Source organism: Elgaria multicarinata, chromosome 4 (assembly GCF_023053635.1).
Source record: "Elgaria multicarinata webbii isolate HBS135686 ecotype San Diego chromosome 4, rElgMul1.1.pri, whole genome shotgun sequence".
In the NCBI taxonomy this organism is placed as follows: Eukaryota; Metazoa; Chordata; class Lepidosauria; order Squamata; family Anguidae; genus Elgaria; species Elgaria multicarinata.
In genome coordinates this window covers 115730696-115757433 of record NC_086174.1, presented here as the reverse complement: position 1 = coordinate 115757433, position 26738 = coordinate 115730696, and the positions used below count along the sequence as shown (strand labels likewise).

General features: G+C 40.2%; 1 protein-coding gene across 1 annotated transcript in view; it reads right to left on the bottom strand.

The window, feature by feature from the left end:
* Positions 1-26738, bottom strand: part of KHDRBS2 (KH RNA binding domain containing, signal transduction associated 2) — a 400529-nt gene that overhangs the window by 176046 nt on the left and 197745 nt on the right. Inside the window, exon 4 of the mRNA XM_063125025.1 lies at positions 17178-17324. Coding sequence (XP_062981095.1) covers positions 17178-17324 — 147 coding nt within the window. The remainder of the gene's footprint in view (positions 1-17177; positions 17325-26738) is intronic.

Genomic DNA, 26738 nt, shown 5'->3' with positions numbered 1-26738 from the left:
TCCAACTGTTCTAGTCTCCTTTTTATCTAATGTGGGTGAAATGGTGAGAATGCTAAATCAGACCCTGGTTCCAGTAATAGACTGGATGAAGACCAGTATAATAAAGGTCAATCCAGACACGTTAGAAGAACTGTTAGTTGGTGGTTTGTCTGTCCCGGCAAGTGGAATTCAACCAATTCAAGAAGGGATTGCAACCCCCTAAAAGATTAGATTTGCAGTGTTAACTGATCTATTTTTGTTACAGGAGACACAACTGCCCATAGGAAGAAGAGTCATTTAGGATGACCATTTGAAAAAGGGGACAGGGCTCCTGTATCTTTAACAGTTGTACAGAGAAGGGAATTTCAGCAGGTGTCATTTGTATGCATACAGCACCAGGTGAAATTCCCTCTTCATCACAACTAAAGAGCCCTGCCCTCTTTAGTATCTGGTCACACTCAGGGCTCCCGCAGCTTGAACTATTGTGATGAAAAGGGAATTTCACCAGGCGCTGCATGCATACAAATGACACCTGCTGAAATTCCCTTCTCTGTACAACTGTTAAAGATACAGGAGCCCTGTCCTCCTTTTCATATGGTCACCCTACATAATGGACAATCTGGATCATAATGCATTTGGTTATATGCATTTGTGTTGTTTAATTGGCCTTATTAATATAACTGACTAAGGCAAATGTTTTTCTTCAGTTTGAAAGATTATAGTTTGAAGAAGCCTTTGGATAATCGTTTAAGGAAATGGGTGAGGGGGAGAGAGATAGCAACCATACTTCCTGGCAACACAAATAATGCCAATGTGCTTGACTTAACCAGGATGTGATTAATTAGGAAATCCATTTAACTGGGATGTTTCCCAGGGAATAAAATTAAACCAAATGAGATTTAACTGGCAAGGGGCAGTGGTTAATTGGGATGATAATTCCACTTAATTGGGATGCCTGCAGGCAGTTAAGTGATACTCAGATATACAGTCTCGTATATTTAGAACTTCACCCTCCTTCCCTAATATAAACTAGTTGCCAATGCTAGATCAAAATCTGACTTGATCTAGGACAATGCTTATAAGTTGATTCCCCTACCTCTGTTATACTATGGACAAAGAGAAGAAGATGGTGATGCAAGAAAATAACACAAAAATCTACAAAAGTAAATGTTTACCACTGATTATTCTAATAAGGCATTATTTTTGAATGGAATAGCTAAAATCTTTAAAATGGGGGTGGGGGAAAAAACCTGCCTCAAGTAGAATCCTTCAAGTGCCATACATTTACATGAATGAATTTAAGTTCTTCCAAAATGTATGAATAAAACAGGGTAGAAAAAATCCTCTCTCTGATTTATATAGTGTTGAGATCATCTAATGCTCAGTGATCACCCACCTTTATCATAGATGATAGACCAGGATCAACAGGAATCACATAGTTCAGTAAAATTCCCTCACTAGTTGGTATCTGTCTTGTGGCTAGTTTGTCAATGTTTGGGTTAGCATAACAGAGTTGCATCAGTTGTGCAAGAGAAGTTGCCATCTGGGCAGAGACGTAATATGAGATCTCATGTCTCTTCTCTGCAGATCTATGCTCTGTTTTCAGATAATGCTCCCCTGCTTTCAATTCCTGCTGCTGAAAACTCAACTCAAACACTGCACCATGGTTTCCATGAATCATAGTGTAGTACTCAAGCCATGGGAAAGGCTGTATTTCAGTGGTAGAGAGAAAGAGCTGTAGCTCAGTGGTAGAGCACCTGCTTTGCATGCTTGTTCACTCCTTGGCATCTCCAGGTAGAGCTGGAAAACTCTTGCCTGAAACCTGGAGAGCTGATGCCAGTCAGTGCCGACAAATCTGAGCTACATAGATCAATGGACTCAGTACAGGTAAACTCCATATAAGGCAGCTTCCTATGTGCCTAACTATAGGTTGAGCTTCTAAAAATACAAGCAAATCATTATTTAAAGCTGCTTGTGCTCTCATTTTCTATCTGCTCAGCAAACTATGATTTAGAGTCGCTTATCTATTTTCATTTTTCATTTTTTTGTCTTATCAGTCCCATATCTTTTGGAGAGGCACAATGACAATAACAATGATTTGTCAACAAAGGCATTCAAACCAAACCGTAGCTAGCACAAGCCATGGTTTGTAAAACTACTTTAAAGCCATGATTTTTGACCCTGGTTTGCTGGCTGATTGCAAACAATGGTTTGTCAGTTTAGATGTTACACTGAATTGTTAGTTCTGCTTCCTTAGCCATGATTTGATGTGGTGTCTGAATACTCTCAAGGACTCAAGCTGCTTTTAATACTAAAGAGAAGTTTGTCTCTTCAGTGTGAAGTATTCCAGTGAAAATACTAAAAGCAGTGCTGAGGCCACAGATGTGATTTTCTTACACAGGCACATAGCTCTTTCCAGGCTACATCTAATTAATTGCACATAAGTGTGGCTTGTGAATCATGTGTCCATGGAAGAACATTTGCATGAAGCCAGGGGACATTTTCTTACTAGCAGTTTCAATACCTTTTCCAAGAATAGTTAGCTCTGCTATATGGCTGAGGTTTTAATACTCCTAATGTTGCTTATTAGTAAAAGTGCCTTTCAAATGTATTATCTGTCTTATAAAACAGGTATCATTTAACAGGCAGAATTGACAAAACTGTGTCTAAAATAATATTGGCTAGTTTTCAGTGATACTTTGATGCAGCAGGAAGCATGTGTCTTTTTTATGCCTTTTTCTAGATCATCTCATATTTTCTGCCAAGTGTTTGACTTTTATCATCCTCTGCCACCCTAGCTCGCCAATATCTGCACGTACCCTATTTTACTCAGGAATGCTGATGATTTAATCTATTTTCCCTCTGCAGCCTAAACTGGTTCTTTTAACTCTGAGGGGTTCTTAGCATGCATCAAACAGCATTTTTCTTTCATGCTGGTGCTTTCACAACATGTTTGTAGGCACTGTGGCCTTTAGGTCCTCTTCTCTTACTATTCTAAACAAAATATGCAATATTTGGCCTCTTGGTTTTGATGAGATTCAAGATTATATTTGATTTTATGAAAGACATCCACATTAGACTATAATCAAATACAAAATTAAAGCTGCAATCCTATAACCACTGTTCTGAAAGTAAGTCCCATTGAACTCAATGCACATACTTCTAAGTAGCCATGGATAGTATTGAACTATAAGTGCTTTTGGATATAGTGAAATAGTTCTCCAATCCATAATAAACTGAATACTGTTATTTTATTACGTTTCATTAGTAACGGAAGTCATTATTTAAATATGGATGGACATATTTGAAGCTTTCATTGCCTCCAATTCAGTTGTCCTAGTGGCAAATCATGCTCTGATTTTCTAGAGTTTGTGCTCTCCCAGTGTTGATGGACAATGTCAATCACTATTCATGTGATGACCTGTCCTGTATAAGTATTACTCATCCTGGAATAAGATTCTCTTTGCAAATTATTGGAGCTGGTATGGCATCCCCTGTGGGAATGCCCCAAATTCTATAGCCATCTATTATTTATCTAATTTACATAGTCTGTAGGCATTTTTCTTCTGGCCTGAAATACCATGTTGCCTCCCAAATCAGTTCCTCTTTTCCAGCCAGATAAAATCCTCTTTCTTGTGTTCCATTTTCCTATCTGCCAGGTTAATACATCTTGATTTCTGAACAGAAATGGGTGAAAATACAAAGGTATGTGTTTCATTAAAACCCACATCTGTTTAATGTCATCTGTTCAGTTACAATCTTCTCTTAACTTGCAAGTTCGTGTAGTTTTAGAAAATTATCTCTTCTTTTTCACAATCTGTAAAAATGAGCCCAGAGGATTATCAATGAATGAACAATATAGCACTATCACCCCTGGATGAAGAGATCAGTCCTTTTCTGATGCATGTCACTTCCACATATGTTTAATCATAAGACATTGCATCATGTTTCTGAAATTTTTGTTTATGTTGCATGAAAGTTTATTATTATTATTCTGCTCCCCATCCAAAAATTTTGGAGCAGTGATGAACAAATGCAACAAAAGAATAAAAACAGAATAAAAAATGTTAAAAAATTAATTTAAAAAACGAAAACAAAGTTCTGATAAAAAAAACCTTCCTGAAATAACAATGTTTTCAGGCATCACAGGAAGCAATACAATGCTGGCTCCTGCCTGACTTCCAAAGGCAGGGAATTCCATAGGAAAGGAGCCACTACACTGAAAAATCTTCTCCTGGTAGACTCCAATGAGACCACCAGGAGCATGCCCTCAGATGACCTCAGTGATTGGGCAGGTTGGTAAGGGAGAAGATGCTCTCTCAGGTATCCTGGTCCCAAGTTGTTTAGGGTGTTGTACACTTTGAAAGTCTGCATTTAAATACATATTTAAACATGTACTTTTGAATATGTTTTTGTGTATGGCAGCATGTTCCTCCTGGTCCCATTGGGGAAAGAGAGAACAAACCAAACCATAAACCTGGTTGGGTTGAATAATCTAGAACCAACAACTTTATTGGTTCTAGCTTGGAAAAGAATTTGATGGGGGCATAGGGCATGGATCTGACCATCAGACAGCCTGACTGCTGGTTGATTCTGCCACCTTGGCTCCATGCCTTAGAAAGGAGGCAGAAGTCAAATATTCATGTTACAGCATAGATGGCTAATGTGACCCATTTTTTTTGCCACCCCAGGTTCATTGGGCTGAGTCTTGATGCCATTCCCCCATGAGGGAGCCCAATCTCATTCCCTTTATAAATTTAGTTTCTCCAAAAAGACGGATTCCTACACATATTTTATCTCCAAGGGCACATTTGAAAGTGTTTTTAGATATGTATTTTTTGAGCTCAGAAATGTGTCACAACATCTAGGAGAAGTACAAAACCCAATGGATAGCTCTGTTCTGACCCGAAATGCACAGATCAAGTGAGTTTGTATTGTGATTTGCAAAGATCAAATTCCTCAAGTGTCCTTGCCAACAATCCCTGCTTGGTCCTTTACAGAGAAACGAAAAACCCTCACATGCTTACTAGCTAATTATTTTTCACTACCCCATCATTTGACAAAAATGGAGAAATCTTTATTCAGTCTCATAGGCAGGAACAGCCTTTTTCTTCTTCTTTTAACTACTGAGAGAGGATTTCTCCCTTGCCCTCATGTTCCTGACTATTAGACTGAACGCTGGAGCTTGGGAGAAATAAGCAAATAATTGGCTGCATATCTGTGTAAGCCCAGTACAGAAAATGAGATGAAACTTTGAGATGTTGCAGAAGTCCATCCAAACTTAGCTCATAAATGAACTTCCGGGGATTCTTCAAAGGTTGCCCTCAAGTGTAAACCTCTGCACCCTCACTCTGCACCCTTCTCCAGCTTGGATTAATATCCTGGCTGGAAAAGGGCTCCTGGTATTCCTTTCCCTCCTGTCCCAACTAGCCCCCAAAACACTCTTCTCGCCTTTTCCTCTTTTTTATTGTCAGGTAAGAAGGTAGGGAAGGCAACAGTAGCAGCAGCGGTAAGAGTAGGAACACTTCCCCACTTGAAGGTAACAAAAAGGGTTAGGTGAGGAAGGTGCTTTGGTTGCAGGGGTGGGGTGGCAGGAACAGCTTGGCAGGTAGCAGAGGCAGGCAGTGAGGAGGAAATGATGAACCATCTGAGTCAGCCATTGACTCCTCTGGACATTTTATGTTTGTTCTTTCATTTTTTAAAACTTTTTTTTCTGGGGGCACAGGAAGCTAAAAGAAAAGAAAAAACACTTTTCTAAAGCTCTAAAAGCACTGTTTTTGCTTTCAGCGAGGCTTTCAGCTCAGCAGCAGTTCCTGAATGCTAGGAGATCATGTGATGTGACGTCTCCTGGGCCTTCTAGGAAGCATTGCCCATCTGAAACATCAGTGTGAAGAGCCCATGATGCTGTGACAGTGCCCAGGGTGTTTTGAAAGTTAAAAAAGGTTAACCTAACCCCTGCTCCTCCTCAATAAGAGATTTCATCAAAATTCTCCCCCTTCCTGTGAAAGAGGAAGTTTTTTAAAAAAGCCTCTTTCTCAGAGAGGAAAGAATTGCACAAAAGTTGAGACCAAGGTTTGGTACAGCACTGCGTATATATAAAGTATATATCATATTCAGAGAGAGAGAGAGAAAGAGTGTTTTACTATTTGGGCATGAATCAGATTTCTTATTCCAAGAAGAAATAACAGAACATTGCTGACAATGGGCATATAACATCAGATAAACCAAGGTCTTTGAGATGAAAATGAGGTTTCTGGTCGTGGAATGAGATGAGTTCCTTGGGATAACCCCTAGCCATGTGAAAATGCTATCTTTAAGCAAACTAATACATCCACTGAGGTCCAGAAACAGATGGAGCCTGTTAAGCCAAGGTATTCATGCAGGTAGAAAACAGCATCACAGGGACCCATACAATTTTATAATCTGCATTGTAGCAGCACATTCAAAACGTTGCAGCAAAATGGGATGTCAGATTTGTGACTGCAGAAAACAATTTTCAAAGGCTTATATTATCACCGCTATTAACTATACCTGCCTTCAGCTTGGCTCACAAGCTGTTACCTTGTATATTGTTCTCGTAAGCTTTCAGAATAAATGTCTTCCACCAAAGCCAAACACACACGCGCACACACACTTGGAATAAGCAACATCCAATGCGCTTTCTGTGTCCAAGCTGTTAAGATGTGAGTAATTTCAGTAAGAATAAGATTTAGCATAAATCATAGCAAAACCCACAAGCGAAAACCTGGCATATTTTGTGTTTTCACACTGACACCTGCAATTGTGCTGTGCATGGTTATTTCTCAACGGTGTTCCTGTCTCTCCTGGGCCAACAATGATATCTAGGCTTTCTGGGTATTCAGATCCCTTGAGATTAGTTTTCTTCTGTCTTTTAACATAGGTGTCTCTAGGCAGAACATTTTGATCTATGATTCATAAGTCCTATGAAAGCAGAATCAGACTCCTGCTTTCGCCACACTCGTCTGCCAACACTGTCAGCAGGAGAACGTGCCTTTTTCTGCAAGTGGTTTCTGTAGAGTCTGCAGAAATATAGAAGCCTGCATTGCCATAAATGTAAGGAAGCTGAAGAAGATACAAAAAATAACAATCCAGAACTTTTGAAATGAAAACATAGCCTGAATGAAGAGAGGTGTAGACAAAGATTTCTTACAGCAAAATCCCTTGCCTGTTCATTCAGAAAATAAATCTGACAGGGCTCATTTCTTATAAGTGCATTTAAAACTGCAAGACTCAGAATATAAGAACTTTGTCCTAGTAGATCAGTCAAAATGTCCATTAAGTACAGCAAAGGGTTCCATGAGAAATTAGTTTCTGCTTGTTTTTGATCAGGATTTAGCCAGTTCGCACCTTCCAAATGAACATGGACTCAGACACAATCTGTGGTCAAAGTCTGTACATTTTGAGCTTGCAATGTAATGCACAGACCCAAAGAAACTGCATTTAATGGCAAGCATATATTTTGAAATAGGCACACAAATGTGCTTTAATCAATGTGCATGAAAAAAATGTGCACTTTTGAAAACACATACAAATGCCTTTAATGTTCATTAAAATGCGTACTTTTGAAAAATGCACAGAAATGCACTTTAATCAAATATGCATACACTTGATGCACACATTTGGAAAAAATACACATGGATTTCCATGCAAAAAGAATAAGAAACAAGCCTTGCAACCTGATATAGGCTCAAATCGAAATGAGACAGAATTTGGAGAATTTTAGTAAGCTCGAGTTTTGCTTATTTGCACATCCCTATGTAACAGCACTGTGTCTCCAATGTGGTTAGTCAGGTTAATCACAAGCAGAGCATGATGAAGATACAGCCATCACTATTGGTAGTCCCCAGTATGTAATGATCAGAGACAGACTGCCTCTAATCATGGAGGATTCTCTTTTCCCCCCTCAGTTGTCATGACTAATGTTACTTATATATTATTTAAAGTATTTATATCTTTCTATTCCACCATGTTGATCCTCCAGACAGGTTACCGGTATAACAATGATATAAAATACTTTAATGTTAAAATCATTAAACAATGATTTAAAATACTTTAATGAGGTGATGTTTGCCCTGTCCTGGACGGGGTTGCACTCTCCCTAAAGGATCGGGTCCGTAGTTTGGGGGTGCTCTTGGATCCAGAACTGTCACTTGAGGCACAGGTGAACTCAGTGGCAAAGAGCACCTTTTATCAGCTTAGGTTGATATACCAACTACGCCCTTATCTGGACAGAGATAGCCTAGCTACAGTTACCCATGCTCTGATAACCTCTCGCTTGGATTACTGCAATGCGTTATACGTGGGGCTGCCTTTGAAAACGGTCCGGAAGCTTCAGCTGGTACAAAATAGGGCAGCCCGTTTACTAACAGGGACTGGCTGGCGAGATCACATGACGCCAGTCCTTTTACAACTTCATTGGCTGCCAGGGCCCGATTCAAAGTGCTAGTATTGACATTTAAAGCCCTAAACGGTTTGGGGCCAGGTTATTTGAAGGAACGCCTCCTCCCATATGTACCTACCCGGACCTTAAGATCATCTACAGGGGCCCTTCTCCGTGAGCCCCTGCCAAAGGAAGTGAGGCAGGTGGCTACTAGGAGGAGGGCTTTCTCCGCTGTGGCACCCCGGTTGTGGAACGAGCTCCCCAGAGAGGTCCACCTGGCGCCGACACTGAACTGCTTTCGTCGCCAGCTGAAGACCTTTTTATTCACTCAGTATTTTAACACTTAATTTTAACTTAAATTTAAATTTTACTGTTTTAACTCTGTATTTTAATCTTATAATCAACTTTGCTGTGTGGTTTTATCGTGGTTGCGCTTTTTATACTGTATTTCATAATTGTGTTTTTAACCTGTTGGATGTTTTTTGTGGTTTTAATTTTTGTGAACTGCCCAGAGAGCTTCGGCTATTGGGCGGTATAAAAATGTAATAAATAAATAAATAAATAAATATTAAAGCAAAAGGAATAAAAGAGACCAAGAACATCTAAAATAATAAAAATAGTCAGCAGTTAGAAACAAAACAATATTAAATTTCTTTTAAGGCTCTAATGGACAGGAAACATCTGGCTGGAGCATAATAATAATAATAATAATAATAATAATAATAATAATAATAATATAATTAAAAAATCCATTACTTTGCTTTACCATAGCACCAGCACCTTGTTCACTATTGATGCTAAATAAATGTTACTAGTAGAAAGAGCAGTAGCAGTGGCAATTCTGTGATAAGTCATAAGAAGAGCCCTGCTGGATCAGACCAAGGGTACTATTCACACAGTGGGCAAACAGCTGTCAACTAGGGACCCACAAACAGGACACGGGTGCAACAGCAACTGGTATATTTAGTCTTATTGCCTCTGATATTAGAGGGACTGAAGGGAAAAAGAAGATGTGAAACATTCAGGTACATGTGTACTGTTCTGGTTGCTTTTCTGCATGAGCATTTTTCTAGCCATTAATGTACTATGATTCTCTATTATATACAAAAGATACCTCTTCCTCTTCTTCTTTTTATCATGCTAGATATACAGTAAACACTGCCAGGAATGAAAGTGGCCAGACGTATAGAAGAATGAATTTCAGACACAGAAGGTCAGCTGTTATGGGTAGTTTTTGTTCATTCCCAGAAGCTGAAGGCAATTTCTTTCCACAATGCAGGCTTAGCTCTTTCCACTGTGGAGAAACCATGAGCATTACCATGGAATACACACCACAGTATGTGATTCTTATCATCCACATTCAATTGTGGTGTCCTTGATCTGTCATCTGATGGGAAATCTGCACACGACAATGTATGAATCTATGCATGAGTTAAACTAGTAAAACAAAAACAAAAAAGTAAATCTCTAATGCTGAGTTGCCAAACAGGGTGGCAAATACGTCATAAAGTTTCAGCTCTGGTTCTGTTATTCATTTGGGCTCAGCATTGCTATCCTTCCCACTTCCAACCACCAATGGCACAGATATTTTGAGTCAAACATAATCGGTAAACAATAGGCCAGCGCTAATAGTTATTATTTCTCCCTTAAATGGATTCCTCGGTGTGTTTGAAATGTCTCATTAAGGGATTGCTTTCATTGATTAAATATGCCCCTGAAAAGGCCTTAATAACTTAAATTCCAGATAAGTATGCAAATGAGAAGAATTGATATCACCTTGAAGACGTTGAATAGCTAATTCCACTCCATGGGTATATGTTAGCTTGTTCTAAAAAACATCTGAATATTATGCTTTTGTTTAAAATTGCATTTGGTTTCTTTGTCCCACTACTGGAATATATTATTTTAATTGCCCTGTATTTTTATTTCAATTAATTGGGTGCTGATGTTATTTAAATGCTTGAAAGATTTGGATTTTTAACTGTATTATCTATTTTAATGACTTATTATGTGAGCTAACTTTTGAGGATTTGGTCCAAAATGGCAGCATAAAAACAATTATATAAACAAACAAATAACTATTTGATCATGATGCTGACAATCAATAGAAAATGTAGGGCAGATTATACTCTTTCCAAGAAAATATCTGTTGGCAAGGCTTACCAAGCAATTGTGATTCAGAAAGTTTCTCTTCAGGCATTCTAAGAATAAAACTCTCAACATTGTGGGGTTTGACTATTTGTTCTAACTTTCTCCCTCAAAATCTTACCATGTTAGACTCTTTGTATAAATTGAAGCTTATGTTTTCTCATGCATGTACATGCAACAGGGAGCAACTGTAGCAATGGCAAGTGTTCCAGTTTGATACATATGGCCAGAAACGTAGGGCATAAATGCAGGTTGCTTACCTGTAACTGTAGTTCTTAGAGTGGTCACCTGTGCATTCACACATATGGGCTCTGTGCCTGTGCAGAGCTCGTTTCGGGAAACTTCCATAGCTGAGGCAAACATTCTTGGTGGGAACCGCTCCCCCCCCCCATCCACTGTGATGACTCCAGGTTCCCGCCCTTCTCCTCAGTTCCTTGAGACTGAATTGCTGGCCTCATAACCAGGAGATAAGCCACTCAGTATCCACACCAAAGTGGGGCAGTGAGTAAGTTGTGCAAATGCACAATCAATCGAAGAACTACGGTTAAAAGTAGGCAACCTGCATGTCTTCTTTGTGGTCTCTATGCATCACACATATAGGCGATTAACACACTTACTTCCCGGTGGAGGGTAGGTGTAGATCGATGTCACATCGCAAGATGGATGACAAAACTGCTTACCCGAAATTGAAGTTTGTCCTGGCACAAACATCCAAACGGGAGTGTGTAATGAAGATAGAGGGCTTAGACCAAGTAGCCGCTCTGCAAAAATCTGGGATCAACTGTCCCCTGCCTAAAGTCGTCGATATCAAGACACTATGCATCCAATGAACTCTTACTGGACCATCAAGTTGCAAGTCCTTCAACTTGTAGGCAAGTTTAATAGGATTTACAATCCACACTGTGAGTCTTTGTGACCACACTGGTTGCCCCCGTTTAAGGGTACCATAACAGACAAATGATCTTCGAGTCTTATGAAATTTGTCTGTTCTAGCCTTGCAAAAAAAGAGCTGGCCTTACATCAAGTGAGTGTGGTGCTACTTCCACTGGAGTAGAAGGGAACTGAAAAAAAGTCTGGTAAGACTTTTTTTTTTAATTGATATGAAAGTCCGACAGTACGTCAGGTAAACCGGTCATATCTTCGAAAAGGGGCCTTAACAGCTGCGGGACCTCCCTGATGCAATCTGAGATCGTTGGAGGGTAAAATAGCCAATAACAACAACAACAATAATAACAATAATCAATTAAAACTAAAAACAAACACAAGCTAAAAACCTCAGCACTCTAAAGCTTTCTCCTCACAAGAAAGACAGAAGTTCCCAATGAGATGTCCTTTCAGCAAGGTGGTCGAAAGAGAACTGAAGAGAATGGTGAGAACCTGGACTCATTGCTGTGGACAGTGGGGGAGGGGTTCCCGGTGGGGGGAGTGAAGGCTGATGATCACAAATGCTGAAGGTATGGAGGGCAAATTTAACCCTTTCATTCCCTGCAATGGTTCTCAGGAAATCCCTCCTCTAAAAGTATTATTTGCATTGGTAGGAAATCTACCATTGGGGCTAATGGGAAATTTCCTCACAAAGCAAACAATTTAAATAAATGTATTTTGAAACTGTGCCAAATCCAGGAAAAATAAGGTTTACTTCATTACTTTTGACTCAATTACTGCAATTTAATATATGTGTAGGAGAAAAATATACCCAGGTAATGCATTGCACTGATTCTCCCTATATATAATTGGTGCTTGGAATATATTTTGCTTCCAAAATGGCTGCTTGTCCAAAGTGGCTTCACGGATGGAAGTTGCACATGCACGCACACACACACGCACACACACTATGTACAGTCTCAATTCCAAGACAGCAGATGAACACAGGGGTAGAAATTGATGTCACAAAACCTTCTCACACTAGTGATAAACTAAAACCTAAGCTGAGGGCAAACTGTGTCTTCAATGAATGCACAGAACATCTCATGAATTAGATGGAAATTCATGGCTCTTCGAGGATCAGCAACAATATAAAACATGTCCACTGGTTATTGTAGGATTTGAAAAAGGTCAGAAAGTTCCACACACCGGAGTCATACAGCCATATGCTGACTTCAGTGCGTTGCAAAATATGGGAAGGAAATGACCCTTCAACCAAAAGGCCTTAATTTAAAATATGTGTCAAGCAGCAAGTCTCAGGCAAGTTAAACTCTGAATAATATAGTGATAGAATCCCTGATCTGAGGCAGTGAGCTTTGAGCAGCAATTAACCTCTGAGCCACCTGCACAACCCAGGAGGCAGAAAGGTCCCCTAGGTTTTGTTTTTACACAGCACCACTGACGTGTTGGAAGGAAAGATTAAAATAAAATTTGGAGACAAAACACCAAAAAACAAAAACAAAAAAAGCACATGCCTTTGACTTCTAATTCAATTTATACCTGCAAGGAGAAAGTTATTCAAAGGTCCCAGATGTGCTTTTCATTAGCATCACCTCCACTTCTATGTACTTTGCAGTACATATAGGTGAAGATGATCCTAATGAGATGGTCTGCCTCCAGTTCTTGATGGCCCACTCCATAGCTCAACCTTAACCCAACCTGTTGCCCTCCAGATGTTTTAGACATGGGGGAGGGAGGAAACTCAAAATGTGATGATATCACTTCACACAGTTTGCATTCCAGTTGTTAAGGGGGAGAGAAGAGGCATGGCTGTTATTTTTGGTACCAGCAATGTACCTCCCTAACGTGTAGTTTCATCAGCGAAGTGTACTGTAGCAAAGCAGTTCTCCTCTATACAGTATATAAAAGGTTAATAGAAGGCAAGCAACTTCCTACTACAATAAATAAGGTTTTTTTTATAAACAACACAACCTCATAAAACAAATTAAAGATATATTGTAAAAGGGGACTACAGGTCAAATTCTCTAGTACAAGCCTCTGCAGAATGGACCCCTGGCATAAACTTTAACAAGCCCGTTAATAAGAGTTTTCTTGGTGATATTACAAATCTGAAATGAAGCAGTGAGGGATAAAACTAGTAAACAAGTCATAAAATATAGTTGTTACTTGTTTGGAGTGATTACTGCTGCAGTAAACCAAATCCTATACGCTGTAACAATTTGTGAGGGCTTAACAAATCTCTAGTTTATTTTTGGGGGGTGCATCATACTCGTATGAAATCATACACAAATCACAGGTACAATAAACATGGTTCATTGGACTGGCATTGTTATATCTAAACCAGCAGATCATCTAGTAAAAAGACTGTCTTATGTGGTAAGGGCCATAACTCACACAATCTAGGTGCTCACCAGTGTTTATGGGTCAGTGGCATTTAAAAAACAGTTTTGCATTTGGTCCCTACTGACTAAGAAGTGTCCCCATTTTCTGCCAGCTGTGTGACATAAATCACTGTCCCCATTTTGTCCCTATACTTGTCCTTTAAGAAACCCTTGTTAAAATTTTGTTAATGACATTCCTAGAGTTCTTCCACTCCCTGGATCTCAAGAAGGTAAATCCCTGAGCAGGGAGGGGAGTAGATGCGTCTTGGAGAGTCTAGATAGTAGCACGCACATGACTGCTAAGGCAATGCTGGCTGGGGGTAACAGGAATTGTTGCCCAACACATCTGACAGGTACTAGGTTGGGAAAGGCTGCTGTAGCTCTATCCTGGTAGGACTATGCCGGTTACAGAAAAGGCCTGGTCTGTCACAGTAGTACGAGAGATATTTATAAGAAGAAATGTGCTATTAGTATGAGATTACCGTTCCATGTGAAGTAATGTTTTTTTTAATGGTGCAGTCAGTAAATGTCCATAAATAAATATGTTCTGCATATTAAGACTTCTCCAGCTCTACTTTATGTCTAAATTTTGAATTCTAATTCATATTGATTTAATGGATTGATCCTAGAAATTTTATACTGGGGCTGATTATTAAAGTGTTCTGCTTTGACAAAGTCAATAATTCCACACACGCACGCTTCCCACGGGTCCTCATTTAACTGTAACATCCTTCATGCATTGATGATGTATGTTATTGAGCTTCAATTGAAACTGGAGCTAATTTTCAAGAAGTATGTGTGATTAGGGATGTCCATTGCTATGAAATCTGGTTCATTTTTGGCTTGACAGAATCCCACAGTGTGTAAAACTCACTTTTCATCTGGGAGCCGAGTTGCGGGCTGTTTCCCAAGCTCAGAACTTTTTTTGCAGAGTTTTGGAGGAAGGTTCTGCAATTTGCCATAGCAGCAACTATATTGGCAGCTGGGCACCATTTTGCAACTGTCCACAATACCCTGGACCTTGTGTTAACCTGGGTCACTGTGGGGAGAAAATGGTGCCTGCAACACACACACACACACACATAATATGGTGGAGAACATTATACAAAGTGGCCTTTTTATGTGGGTGGGGAGGCATGTGAATAAGGGAAATCTCAGAAATTTTCTCAGAAATGTGCCTTCTGAGAAATGTCTGCTCAGCTTTAGATAACACATGATCATGCTTCTTTTTAACTATGGCCTTAGCTAGACCTAAGGTTTATCCCGGGATCATCCCTGCCTGCTCACGGGATATCCTGTGTGTCATTTACATGAACAGGGATGACCCCAAGATAAAACCTAGGTCTAGCTAAGGCCTATATAGGTAAGGCTCTGAAAATGTATGTCGCAATGCTGGAATGCTACCAAAAGTATTTGAAATCCTCTATGTATTACTCCGTACATTATTCAGGATTATTCATTGCATGGGAGTGACATTTCACAACAGCAATTGCATGAGGCTAATGTATCAAATCCACGTGTTTTAATTACTCTGAAATATGAGATATGCAGCTTGAAATATATTGGGAGCATAATTTAAATATACAAATAAACTCTTGAGGTAGCATGTAGCAGATACCTACATTTCTTACTTCATTTTAGAAAAGAATATTTTCTTATCACAGCTTTTTGCTTTTGGTCATGTCACCCCTGTCGTAGAAAGGCACATCAGAACACAAACTGAAACTCTGAATTTAAAATTGGCATGGGATAAGCAGAGAACCTTTAAGCAGCTATGAAAGTGACAAGGTAACTGAATAAAAATTAATCCTATTTAGACGTTTTCCTGGCTGGCTTCTTTGGCAAGATCATTAGCCATGACTCCATAGACTAGGGCCAGATCTACACCAAGTAGGTTATAACACTTTGAAAATGGTTTGAAAACAGTATATGGAATGTGTCATAGGCTCCAACAATTGTCAATACTGTTATAAACTGTTGTAAAGTAGTAGTGTATAAACTGCATAAATAAGATGGCCCCTCCGATACATTCCAATATATTTCATGATAGAATTACACAACCATTTACCAAATAGAATCATTACGTTTACCTCATAGCCACTTTTGCAAGCAAAAACAAAATTCTTGTACATCCCTAACTCAGAGAACTCTGGCTATTGGCCAGTATAGAAAATAAATAAACTGAAAAGTATGGGGTCTGGTAATTCTTGGATTACCGTGGTTGCGATTTTATTATACACTTACCTGGGAGCAAAACTGATTGAACTCAATGGGATTTACTTACTTCCACATTTACTTCCACATTTATATTTAAATGTGGAATCCACACATTTAAATATTCACACAGTAAATATCCAGGGGCTACAAATGATCACAAGTCCATGTGAATAGAGCTAAAACAAAGTAAAACTAGTCATTTCACAAAAAAGCCTTCCTGCCTCCAAACTGCACCCCACTGCTTTGATGATTGAATGCTGGGGGTGAGAGTCGGGAGGAGACTGTGAAACAAAAAAGTTCACCAATTCAAAATGATGGCAGAATATATTAACCTTATTTGATTTGGCTTTGTGGCAACATCCTTTAGTCAAATCTGATTGGTTGCATGGTGATGTGACATCATATTGCCTATGTAGTGGCTAATTGCCTGTGATTGCCTAATAAAGTTTCCCAATATACATGTTTTTTAAAAAAGATGCCAGTCTTTCATGCAAGCCTGATAAAGGGAGAAAGCCGCTATGAACCATCAGCATGCCAAGATAAACACAGAGCCCACGTCACATGTATGGTTTTATGTTCTTACTGGCTCTACCATTTGTTTTTCAACCTCCTCTTTCCTTATTGGTCATGCATACTGTACTTGCAATTTATTGTCCTTGATACATCTGAGAACTTTTAGTGATCATCTAGATACTTGTTCTCAACTTTTCTTGCTGACAATAACCTGCTTTCATGGTTCATCCTATCTGGGTACTGTCTCTTTCTCCAGATTCCTTGCCGCTGCTGTTGCTCCACTGCCTCCTTACAGTCTGTCCCTACCATGTCTGGTGAACCGAACATCATTGCCCTTAAACAACATAGATTCTGGCCACAACTAACTGATCTGTTTGGACCCATTTCTTTGATATCTCTGGACTCTACTCTTATAGGACTTCATAAGCACTAGTACTGTAGTCAGGTCACTAGACTGTTCATAAAAGCCATTTTTAATATAAAATATTCAAGGTTTGTAGAAATATGCAATATTATTCAACTTGGGGCCATGACAGTGCTCGAAGCAGGGAGGAGGGATGTACAAGTAATAATACGTATGATCTTCTAGCATGCATATTAATGTAATAGAACAGGCGGCATGTATATTTGTAACAGCACTATAAGCCACTTACTGGAACGAGGAATTTTTTAATTTCTTCCAAGGCATGACTCATCCGTGAATACGCCTCCCCGGGTGGGGCAAACACTTCAATTAATACGTGTAGTTCATCACTCAAGTGTGCATATTTGGCTTCCCCACTCTTCCTTAGTTCTTCTTCCTGTGGAAGAGGGTATTTTTAGAAATAGAAATCTATTCACTTTGCATTGATTTAGCATTTACAGAGAACACGACAAAAGGGCATAATCTAGGCAGACTTTCAGCAAAATGAGGCCCTTTGAGAAACAAAACATTCTGGTATAAATTACTTGAAGATCTGAAAATCACTTTTGAGTGTTTGAGTGATAAAAACTAGCATAATTAATATCTACAACAGATTTTAATCAGCAAAGAAAAAAGCTAAATACTTCATAGGAATGTGTTGAAATGTCATGGTAATGTAGCAACTCCCATTGAAAAGAGGGGAGCCTGTTTAGATTGTTTTTTTCTGGAGTAGTTGATATAATGAACTTTGCAAACTATATTCTAAGGTATGGCAATATCAACTTAATCCAGAAAATTGATCTGTGTGAGGAAAAGTGCTTATCAATGAACATAGGGCTTTCTGGTTGTCGTCCTGCGTATGGCATTTGATGGGGGGGGAAAACACCCCACAGCCAATGCTTGTGAGATATGCAAGTGGTGTCACATTTGATAATTGCACCATCATCAGTTGGGGTGGGTGAGATCAGTTGGCTTAGGAAAAGCTGTTATGAGCACTTTTAAAATAACAATAAGTAGTAACCATTGCCCTCAATACAGAGTTTCCTTCAACCATATCTATTGTGCAGCTCTGTTTTTTGTTCTTCTATTTTTCTATGTTTGTTATAGATCTTCTTTACTCAGGTGGGATGATTCCAAGAATGCACTTCCCTTCTCAGTTATCAACCCTCTCCAATCAATAAACATTTCAACAGAGGAAATCCTGGCACACAATAATATCTTGCACACAGGCTGCTGAGCCAGGGCCGGATCTTCAGTCTTTATAACAGTTTTGACAACTGTATATGGAGTGTGTCCTGGGCTCCAACAGTTGTCAAAACAGTTATAAAGCACTTTAAAGCACATTTATTTATTTATTTATTTATTACATTTTTATACCGCCCAATAGCTGAAGCTCTCTAGGCGGTTCACAAAAATTAAAACCATAATAAAACAACCAACAGGTTAAAAGCACAAATACAAAATACAGTATAAAAAGCACAACCAGGATAAAACCACGCAGCAAAATTGATATAAGATTAAAATACAGAGTTAAAACAGTAAAATTTAAATTTAAGTTAAAATTAAGTGTTAAAATACTGAGAGAATAAAAAGGTCTTCAGCTGGCAATGAAAAGAGTACAGTTTTGGCGCCAGGCAGACCTCTCTGGGGAGCTCATTCCACAACCGGGGTGCCACAGTGGAGAAAGCCCTCCTCCTAGTAGCCAGCTTTAAAGCAGTAGTGTACATCCTGCCCAGATCTTGTCCTATAAGTCACAGCACCCGACGAACAGCAAGCAAACTCCCATTCCCTTGCTGAGCTGCCATTTTATGTAAAATTGGCAGCTCAGCCCTTTTTGTAAGGGCCATTTGCACCTGTAATTTTGAGTAAATGCCTCCTTTATGGCTCTCATATATGCAAATAGACATTTATGGGGGGGGGGGGGGGAACCAGGCTGCATTTTTACACAAAATGGTGTCTTGGTGAGACTGTGGGGATTCCCACATGTGTGGGGATTTGCAGACTGGTGTCCATGGGGCAAACACAGCAGGAAATCGTTGGGCCCGAAGCCCCAGATGGATGCCCATGACATCTGTAATGATGTTCCTTCCATATATATCTTGGGAACATAGTCATAGGGTCAGAAGGGATGTCAAAGATAATCTAGTCCAACCCATTGCTAATGCAGGAAACATAGTACTACAGCTTCCTTTATTTCTTTCATTTACATCCCACATTTTCCTCCATGGTGATTACATGATCCTCCTTTCCTCACAATACAAAAAATGCAGAAGGCAGCAGTTGGGACTGACAAAAGAGAATAATGCTAATCAGCACACAACTACTAAAATATTAAATGATATCAAAGAAACTGGGGTGGTAAACAAACATTTTATATAATTTATTGTATAAGCCACAAATTATTTTACAATAATCAAACATAAGTAGTTAACGAAATTGTACAAATTGTTAACAATAACCAAACTCAAATGGTTTACAATAACAGATTGATAACTGAATGATTAAGCTACAGGCCTCCAGTTTTTTCTACCTGTTCCGCAACTGCTTCGTCAGAGTCAGAAAAAATACAAATCTCCAGGACCGCTTCTGGAGATTCACGTGTTTGGGCTGGGGATCCAAGTCAATCATTTTTTGGAGGACTTAAAAGTCTTTTTGAAATATGAGGAATAAACTCAACAAATCCTCCTTTTCCCCAGCCATAAGCAACATTAAGCTGTTGTGATATTCTGACTCTGACAAAACAGTTGTGAAACAGGTAGAAAAAACTGGAGGCTCTGATTGGCTTAGGGCTGCTGTTACTCTCACTCTGGAGAAATTATTTACATTAAAACAGCTTGCAGCCACAGCCTCGATGAACACAGCATTTATCTTACTAATATTATGTTATGGCTTTCCAGTGCCACCACCTCTCAGGATTCCTCATAGCTGTCACTGAGCTGCAGAGTCCCAGATATCTACCTGATGGTCCAGTGTTAACAGTACCACTGCAGAATAGAAGTTTTCCCAGGGAAAACCAAGCTCCCCTCCCCTACAACTCCCAGCATTCCCCAGCCAACCATGCTGGGAGTTGTAGGACTTTTATCTACTTCACATTCATAGGGTTACACTCTAAAATACAATAAAGTATCATATATGAAACATATATGCAATAAAAAACCGTTTCCCGCCCAACCAACGGTTTGGGCGGGAAACGGCTATTGTGGGCCGGGTGGGGCAGGAAGGAAGACTGCTCATGGGGCTCGGCAGTTGAGCCACGTGAGCCAAGGCAGGGGCGGCGCCTATAAAAGGCGGCCGCGCCCAGTGCGTCGGCCTCTTTCGATTTTGGCTCCCACCCACCCGCCTCGTTCCTAGTATGGGATTAGCCAGTCGCTCCCTTTTGGGGGGAGGGCTAAGTAGGAATTTTTTCCAATAATGGTTTTTGCCTACTTCATACTGGTAGCGTTAGCACGGTTGGGTGTCTAATTAGGTTAATCTGTGGCAGGAAAGGTGCGGGAATTGATTTGTTAAGTTAGGGATGGTGAGCACTCTGGCACCCCTTGCGGTGATCGGCATAACCAGAGGACCTGCTCCTCGGGGCTATGCGGCTCACGTGCCAGGCTATGGTATGCCTTTGGAGGCCTGCCTGTCTTCATCCATTCGCTGTCCCTTATGGCAGTGGGCGGGGGTGTGGAAGGACTGTCTCCTTACACTTACATAAGTGTCCAGAAGTAAGAAGCATGATTTCCTGCTTCTTACTTTGGAGAGTGGCTCGCCCTTGGGGCAGGCAGCAAGCCTGAGTTTAGACTGATTCCCGCACTCCCATGGCAGATCCAGGGAGGGACAGGATTTGCATTTAATAAAGAGGCCCTAGTTAACCCAAGCTCTGGTGTCTGCGTCTTTATTCTTGCGTCCACCCTTCGATCACAACCATCAAAGCACACATCATTTTAACACATGACCCATTTTCCCATATCACTTTCTCTATATTGTTTCATATTTTTGTATGAATTTGATATATTCCCCAAAGTGCACATTTCTGTACTGAAACCCTGTTTTAAAAAAGTCCTCCTTCCTTGTATAGAAACCTTCATAACTGAAGGATGCAGAGCAAAACGCTTATTTAATATCAACCAAAAGACCAGAAAAATGCTCATCACTTCAGAAATTATTATATATGGTATATCCCTGGATAAGAAAATATACTGTGTTCCAAATTTTCTTGGGCTAATGCAGGCATATTCATACAACAGGCTGCAAAGACTGTCAAATAAAGCTTTAATGCACCCACAGTGCATATACATCTCATGAGTGTGAACCAGAAAATTGCCCTAGGAACCTGGAGAAGAGGGGGTTATCAATGAAACAAAATCAATCAATGATTTCATTAGAATGTGTGGAAATTATTTTTTTTATTTTGCTGCAATTTAAACATGCTTAACCTTCTATAGGTTGTATTTATAATTAAATATTATTTATTACTGACAAGTGTAAGCCTGCAGCTTGTTTGCTGGTTTTATGAAGGAGTGCATGACCAAATTCATATCCCAGTGCAGGTGGTCTATCCATACAATACTGCTTTCAATGAAATGCTCACTAGGATAAGCATCCAGATGCACTTTCACAAGGTTAAACTTGAATCGTTGGCCAACTGGCAGATTATCCTCATACCTCTGTGGCTCCATGAAGACAGACCCAGGAAAGAGCTGCACCTAGGAGCTCAGAATATGTCTGCTACTGCCTGGCAGTGACTCTTCTTGCCTTGAAATTCTGTGGTTAGCAGGCAGAATGACCTTCTGGAGCCAAATTACCTGAATGAGCTCAACTACACATTTCTCTCTCACCCCACCCCATGCCCTGACTTTGACCTGTGAAGGTGCAATTCCCTTTGCATCTTAAAGGATCCTTTGGGGAGAATTGGGCCTCAGGGTGCATAAACGCTGTGATCAGTTTCCCCCCCTTTTTGGATTGCAGTTGTGCTACCAGTTTTTACTGGTGGGACAACAAGTTTACCAGTTGAGATTGTTATGATGTATCCAGCACTTTCCCCCCTATATGCAGACTACTTTACATTTTTATTTTATATCTTTTTTATGACTTGGATCCAGATTTAGTCTCACATAGTGAGGACAAGTCAGCCATAATTAACTGAAGTTCGATTGATTTCAGTGGGTGTACTCTAAATATGACTAACTCTGGATACACCTTAACTGGAAAGGATGGAAAGGATCTTCCTTCAGAGAACAGACCACTGAGAAACACCTTGTTGCCATTTCCCATTATATTTAAAACAGGGCATTTTATTTCTAGCGCCGTAAATCAACTCCCACAGCATTTCACAGAAATTGAAAGACTGCCAGTCTTCCAGATAGGCATACTTCCTCTTTTTTTTTTAAGCACAGAGGTAATTTTTTCTTACATAAATGCCATCCACAAACTGAAGAGTTTCATTTTCTCCACCAAGGAAATCAAATGAATGTTTAATCATTATTTATATCCATACTTTTCCTTCTGGACTTTGGTCAGAGAAATGCAAGAGTGCCCTCATTTCATTTCATACATTTCTGAATTCCCTTGGGAGTTTGTTTATAGTAGGCAAACCTTTTTGAAACAAAGTTAGCTTTTCCAAAGGGCCAAAGGGCATTTCAGGCATCGCTTCCATGCATTTACTAGCTGGTCCCACCCAGGATGTCTATGCATCCAGAGGCACATCAGGAAAAAGGGGCACATGGGCTATAACCCTGACCTAAGACTGGACAGCAGGGCTGAACTGCCCTGGAATGATCAGAACCCCACCCCCCACCCCGCAAAAGAAAAAAGAAAGACAAATGCTGTTGTAGTTAAGATTAATTGATAAAACAGAGGGAGAAGAGCAGCCCATTTTCAAGCACCTACCAACCAACTGCATTAGAGTTGGGCAAATGAGCAATGCTTGAACTTGCCAAGATTCTCTGAATGTCAGCTCGCTGCTTTCCTCTCCTTGATTTGCTCTTGCCTTTGTGATTGCTGTTTGTTTTGTGCGAACGGGGAAATTGCACAAAACGAAGAGCTATCAAACATGAAAGCTGCACAACCCCCCCCCAATTTTGCACACAGTTCTAATTTTCCCCATAGATCCCCTTTTCCCTTCTCCCTTAATCCCTTTAATAAACTGCTTTGAAGCCTTAATTCGGTGTGGTTTACTTTAGGGTAATTCCTGGTGCTAAGTCCAGTGTTTGGCTGGTGGCAGGTGGGTGGGTGGGTGAACAGTTGGGACTTACCTGGCCTACCTGGGAGGGAGGGTGTATTGACTATGTTCTTCCTGCACACATGGCACTTGGAGGAGCCTGGCAGTTCTTTAATGCCCACTGGAGAACATGGCCTTTGCTAGACCTACCTTAAAATCCAGGCGAGAGAAGGGGAGAGCTCACAATGCAACTATCGCGGGCTGTCACCCTAGTCTACTTGTCAGTGCAACGAGCTGAAGGAAAGACCTGTCGCATCTGCCATTTTTTTTAGATTTACAGGGCCAGCTGCGCAGGAGCGCACAAACGATGAAGGTAAGTTTTTGTTTTTTAAAAAAATAGATTTCCTTGCTCCCCCCACCCTGTGCCCCGTGTGTGGCTTTTCCCGGCTATGCACAAGTAATTGCACGGAGCCAGGGAAAGCTGCCTGAGACTGTGGGAAAAATCAGGCTTAAAGGGGTAGGCTATATCCTGGGGCCAGGGAGGGTTGATCCCTCCCTGAGCCTGCGATCCCCTGTGCATCATCTGGATGCACAGGGGCGATCCCGGGTTTCAGCCTGGGATATAGCCTTGTCTAGAAAAGGCCCATGTGACATTGCCCTCTCCAATAGGCATTCAGGAAGAACTCCTGGGCTCCTGAAAGTGCCAGGAGTGTTTAGAAAAAAATATGGAAAGAAGACCCCTCAAAACTTCCTACACTTATGTGGAAACCTTGCCCCCTCCCCAAGGAGAAAATTCTCCAAAATTCATCCTGGTTTGCCAGTGTTTTCATTGTAGTCATTGCACAGATTGCTTACAGCTTAGGGTAACCATATGAAAAGGAGGACAGAGCTTCTGTATCTTTAACAGTTGTATAGAAAAGGGCATTTCAGCAGTTGTCATTTATATGCATGTAGCACCTGGTGAAATTCCTGCTTCAACACAACAGTTAAAGCTGTAGGAGTCCTGCCCTCTTTTGTATCTGGTGAAGGAGGCAGGGCTTCTGCAGCTTTAACTGTTGTGATGAAGAGGCACCTGCTGAAATTACAGCTTGATAATGTATGTGAAATGCTTTGAACGCTTCCAAGGATCTCTTTTCGATCATCCCAGAGTGCAGGACATGGAATAATGGGCTCAAGTTACAGGAAGCCAGATTCCGGCTGGGCATCAGGAAAAACTTCCTGACTGTTAGAGCAGTATGACAATGGAACTGGTTACCTAGGGAGGTTGTGGGCTGTCCCACACTAGAGGCATTCAAGAGGCAGCTGGACAACCATCTGTCAGGTATGCTTTATGGTGGATTCCTGCACTGAGCAGGGGGTTGGACTTGATGGCCTTATAGGCCCCTTCCAACTCTACTATTCTATGATTCTATGATGAATTACTATAATTTGAATAGAAATACAACCTGAACAAAGTAGGGAAGATTGAGACCAGGTGACCTATGTGCCTGCTCTGTCTACTGTCTAGGTGCTAACTGTTGATGGGCAATTTCCAGGCCTTTGCTATTCCTTCTTGTGGTTCTTTATCTTTAAACGAGAAGTTCAACTACATAGCCTTTCAAACAGAGGTCTGTCCTTGACAGGCCTTGAAGTAGAAGACTGTCCTCTGTCAAGTAGGATACATGGAAACCCCATCAGTACATCAAATAGGGTGCCGTAAGAGGACAACTTGGATTGTTGCTCTGTTCTGTAAGCCCTTCTCATCTGCTCCATGGGGCCCCAGAGCAATTGTTTTATGCAACTAGTTTGAGGAGAGAAAGTAGGCTTTAGATGCCTCACCTTAACAGCCTTCATAGTACCCCATCTCACTGTACCAGCACAACTTTGTGCTAGCAAAACACTATGACAAGGTTCATTACAGACAAGCAGGGCAAAATGCATTAATCTGCTCAAAATCAGTAGCAGAAACTGGACATAATATCACAGTATTACACCATAGTTATTTCTCCTCCCAAAGGAAGCACTGTTAGGCAGGATCTACACTACTGCTTTAAAATGGTTTATAATAGTTTTGACAACTTTTGAGGCCCAGGACACACTCCATATACAGTTCTCAAAACGTTTTGAAAGTGTTTTATCCTGCATGGTGTAGATCTGGCCTTAGACTGACATAAGCAACACGGCCACATTCATTTCAAGTGTTATAATATATTGCTAAAAATGTTCTTCCAAAATGTATGCCTTCCTAATAACCGCATTTTAACTATTTAAATATACCTATAATAGCTGTGCTTTATGTCCAATTTACATGATGCAGAAGCATCTTCAAGACAGCACTTCATCATTTCGGTCATCGCAATTGCTCATTCTGTTCATGAATGAGGCAATGCATACAAGGGGGGGAAAAAAACCCAAACCCAGAAGGTCTCCAAAAGGTTGGTGTTTCTGGTTTATGAACTCAGGAATAACAACCGTTGCTGTGTACAGAGGACAGTGAGAGTGAAAGAGAAACATTGCCCAGAGCTATGCTTACCACTTCTCATCTTTTGTCTCTGTTCTGGTAGACTTCATGTGCGACTGAGCTTTCTGAATGTTAATGCTACAGCCGTATGTCTGATGAGTCCTGTAAAACTTGCAGTTTCTTCAGTCAAGAATCCAGGAATAGTGCGAGAAACAAAGTTCAAACCTGATGCTATCATTTAACTCTCCATTACTCCAGAAGTAGTTGTTTCCCTTTCACCTGATTGCTAGCAGATGTGTTCTGACAATTCTCTGACATTCTTACCCAGATACTGATAGCTTCAGATGTATAACATAAGATAAGCAACTCTGTATCTATCATGAAATAGAGACTGAGTTTTTTTTAAAAAAAAATGTATGGGATGACTGTTTCATCCCTCTTTTCCAACCTTATCTCCAGAATCATGAGAGCTAAAATGTATTTAAAGAAGAGGCAAAAAAACGCCTCAGCTCATAAATTACAGGCTGCTCAGGGGTGAGGAAAAGCTGAAGTTTGGGTACATAGGCATGTACCCAAACTTCAGCTTCTTATGAAGCATGGGTATAGCCTAACCACTTGCTGATACAGTATGAGTCCCTTCTTTGGGAGAAGAAATGTAAAAATGTCATATACTCTTGTACATATACCAAATTTCAAACTCTAGCTTAGCAGTACACCCATGATAAAGTCTGTCAGTTAGTCAGTAAAATGTCTATATCGCAGGTTAGAAGCCTCACAAAACATAACTGTACAAAAATTCATATAGATTTTTGTAGCATAAGCAATGTACACATTTTTGGTGCGTATTTTTGATGCATGCACCCATTATATATTTTGATGCATGCACCCATTGGCTGAGGTTTGCACCCATTGGCTACTTTTCTGTTGCGGAAGTTAATTTTTAACCCACAATGTTTGTTGGGAAGGGATTGGTAAAACTACTTAATTGCAATATGTTACTTTAAAAAAAAATAGCATCAAAAAATACTGTCATTCTGTATATTAGATAAAGAGTAGTTACAATTTCCCTCAGGCTGCAAGCCATGAAACATGAACAGACATTTGTGGTGACAAAATATTTTGAATTCATATTTTGAAGTATGAGAAATATTGGTAAAAATGTTCAGGCTCAACAATAAGAAAATGAGGTTTGTTTCTCTTACAATATTTTAAATTCACATTCTGACTGT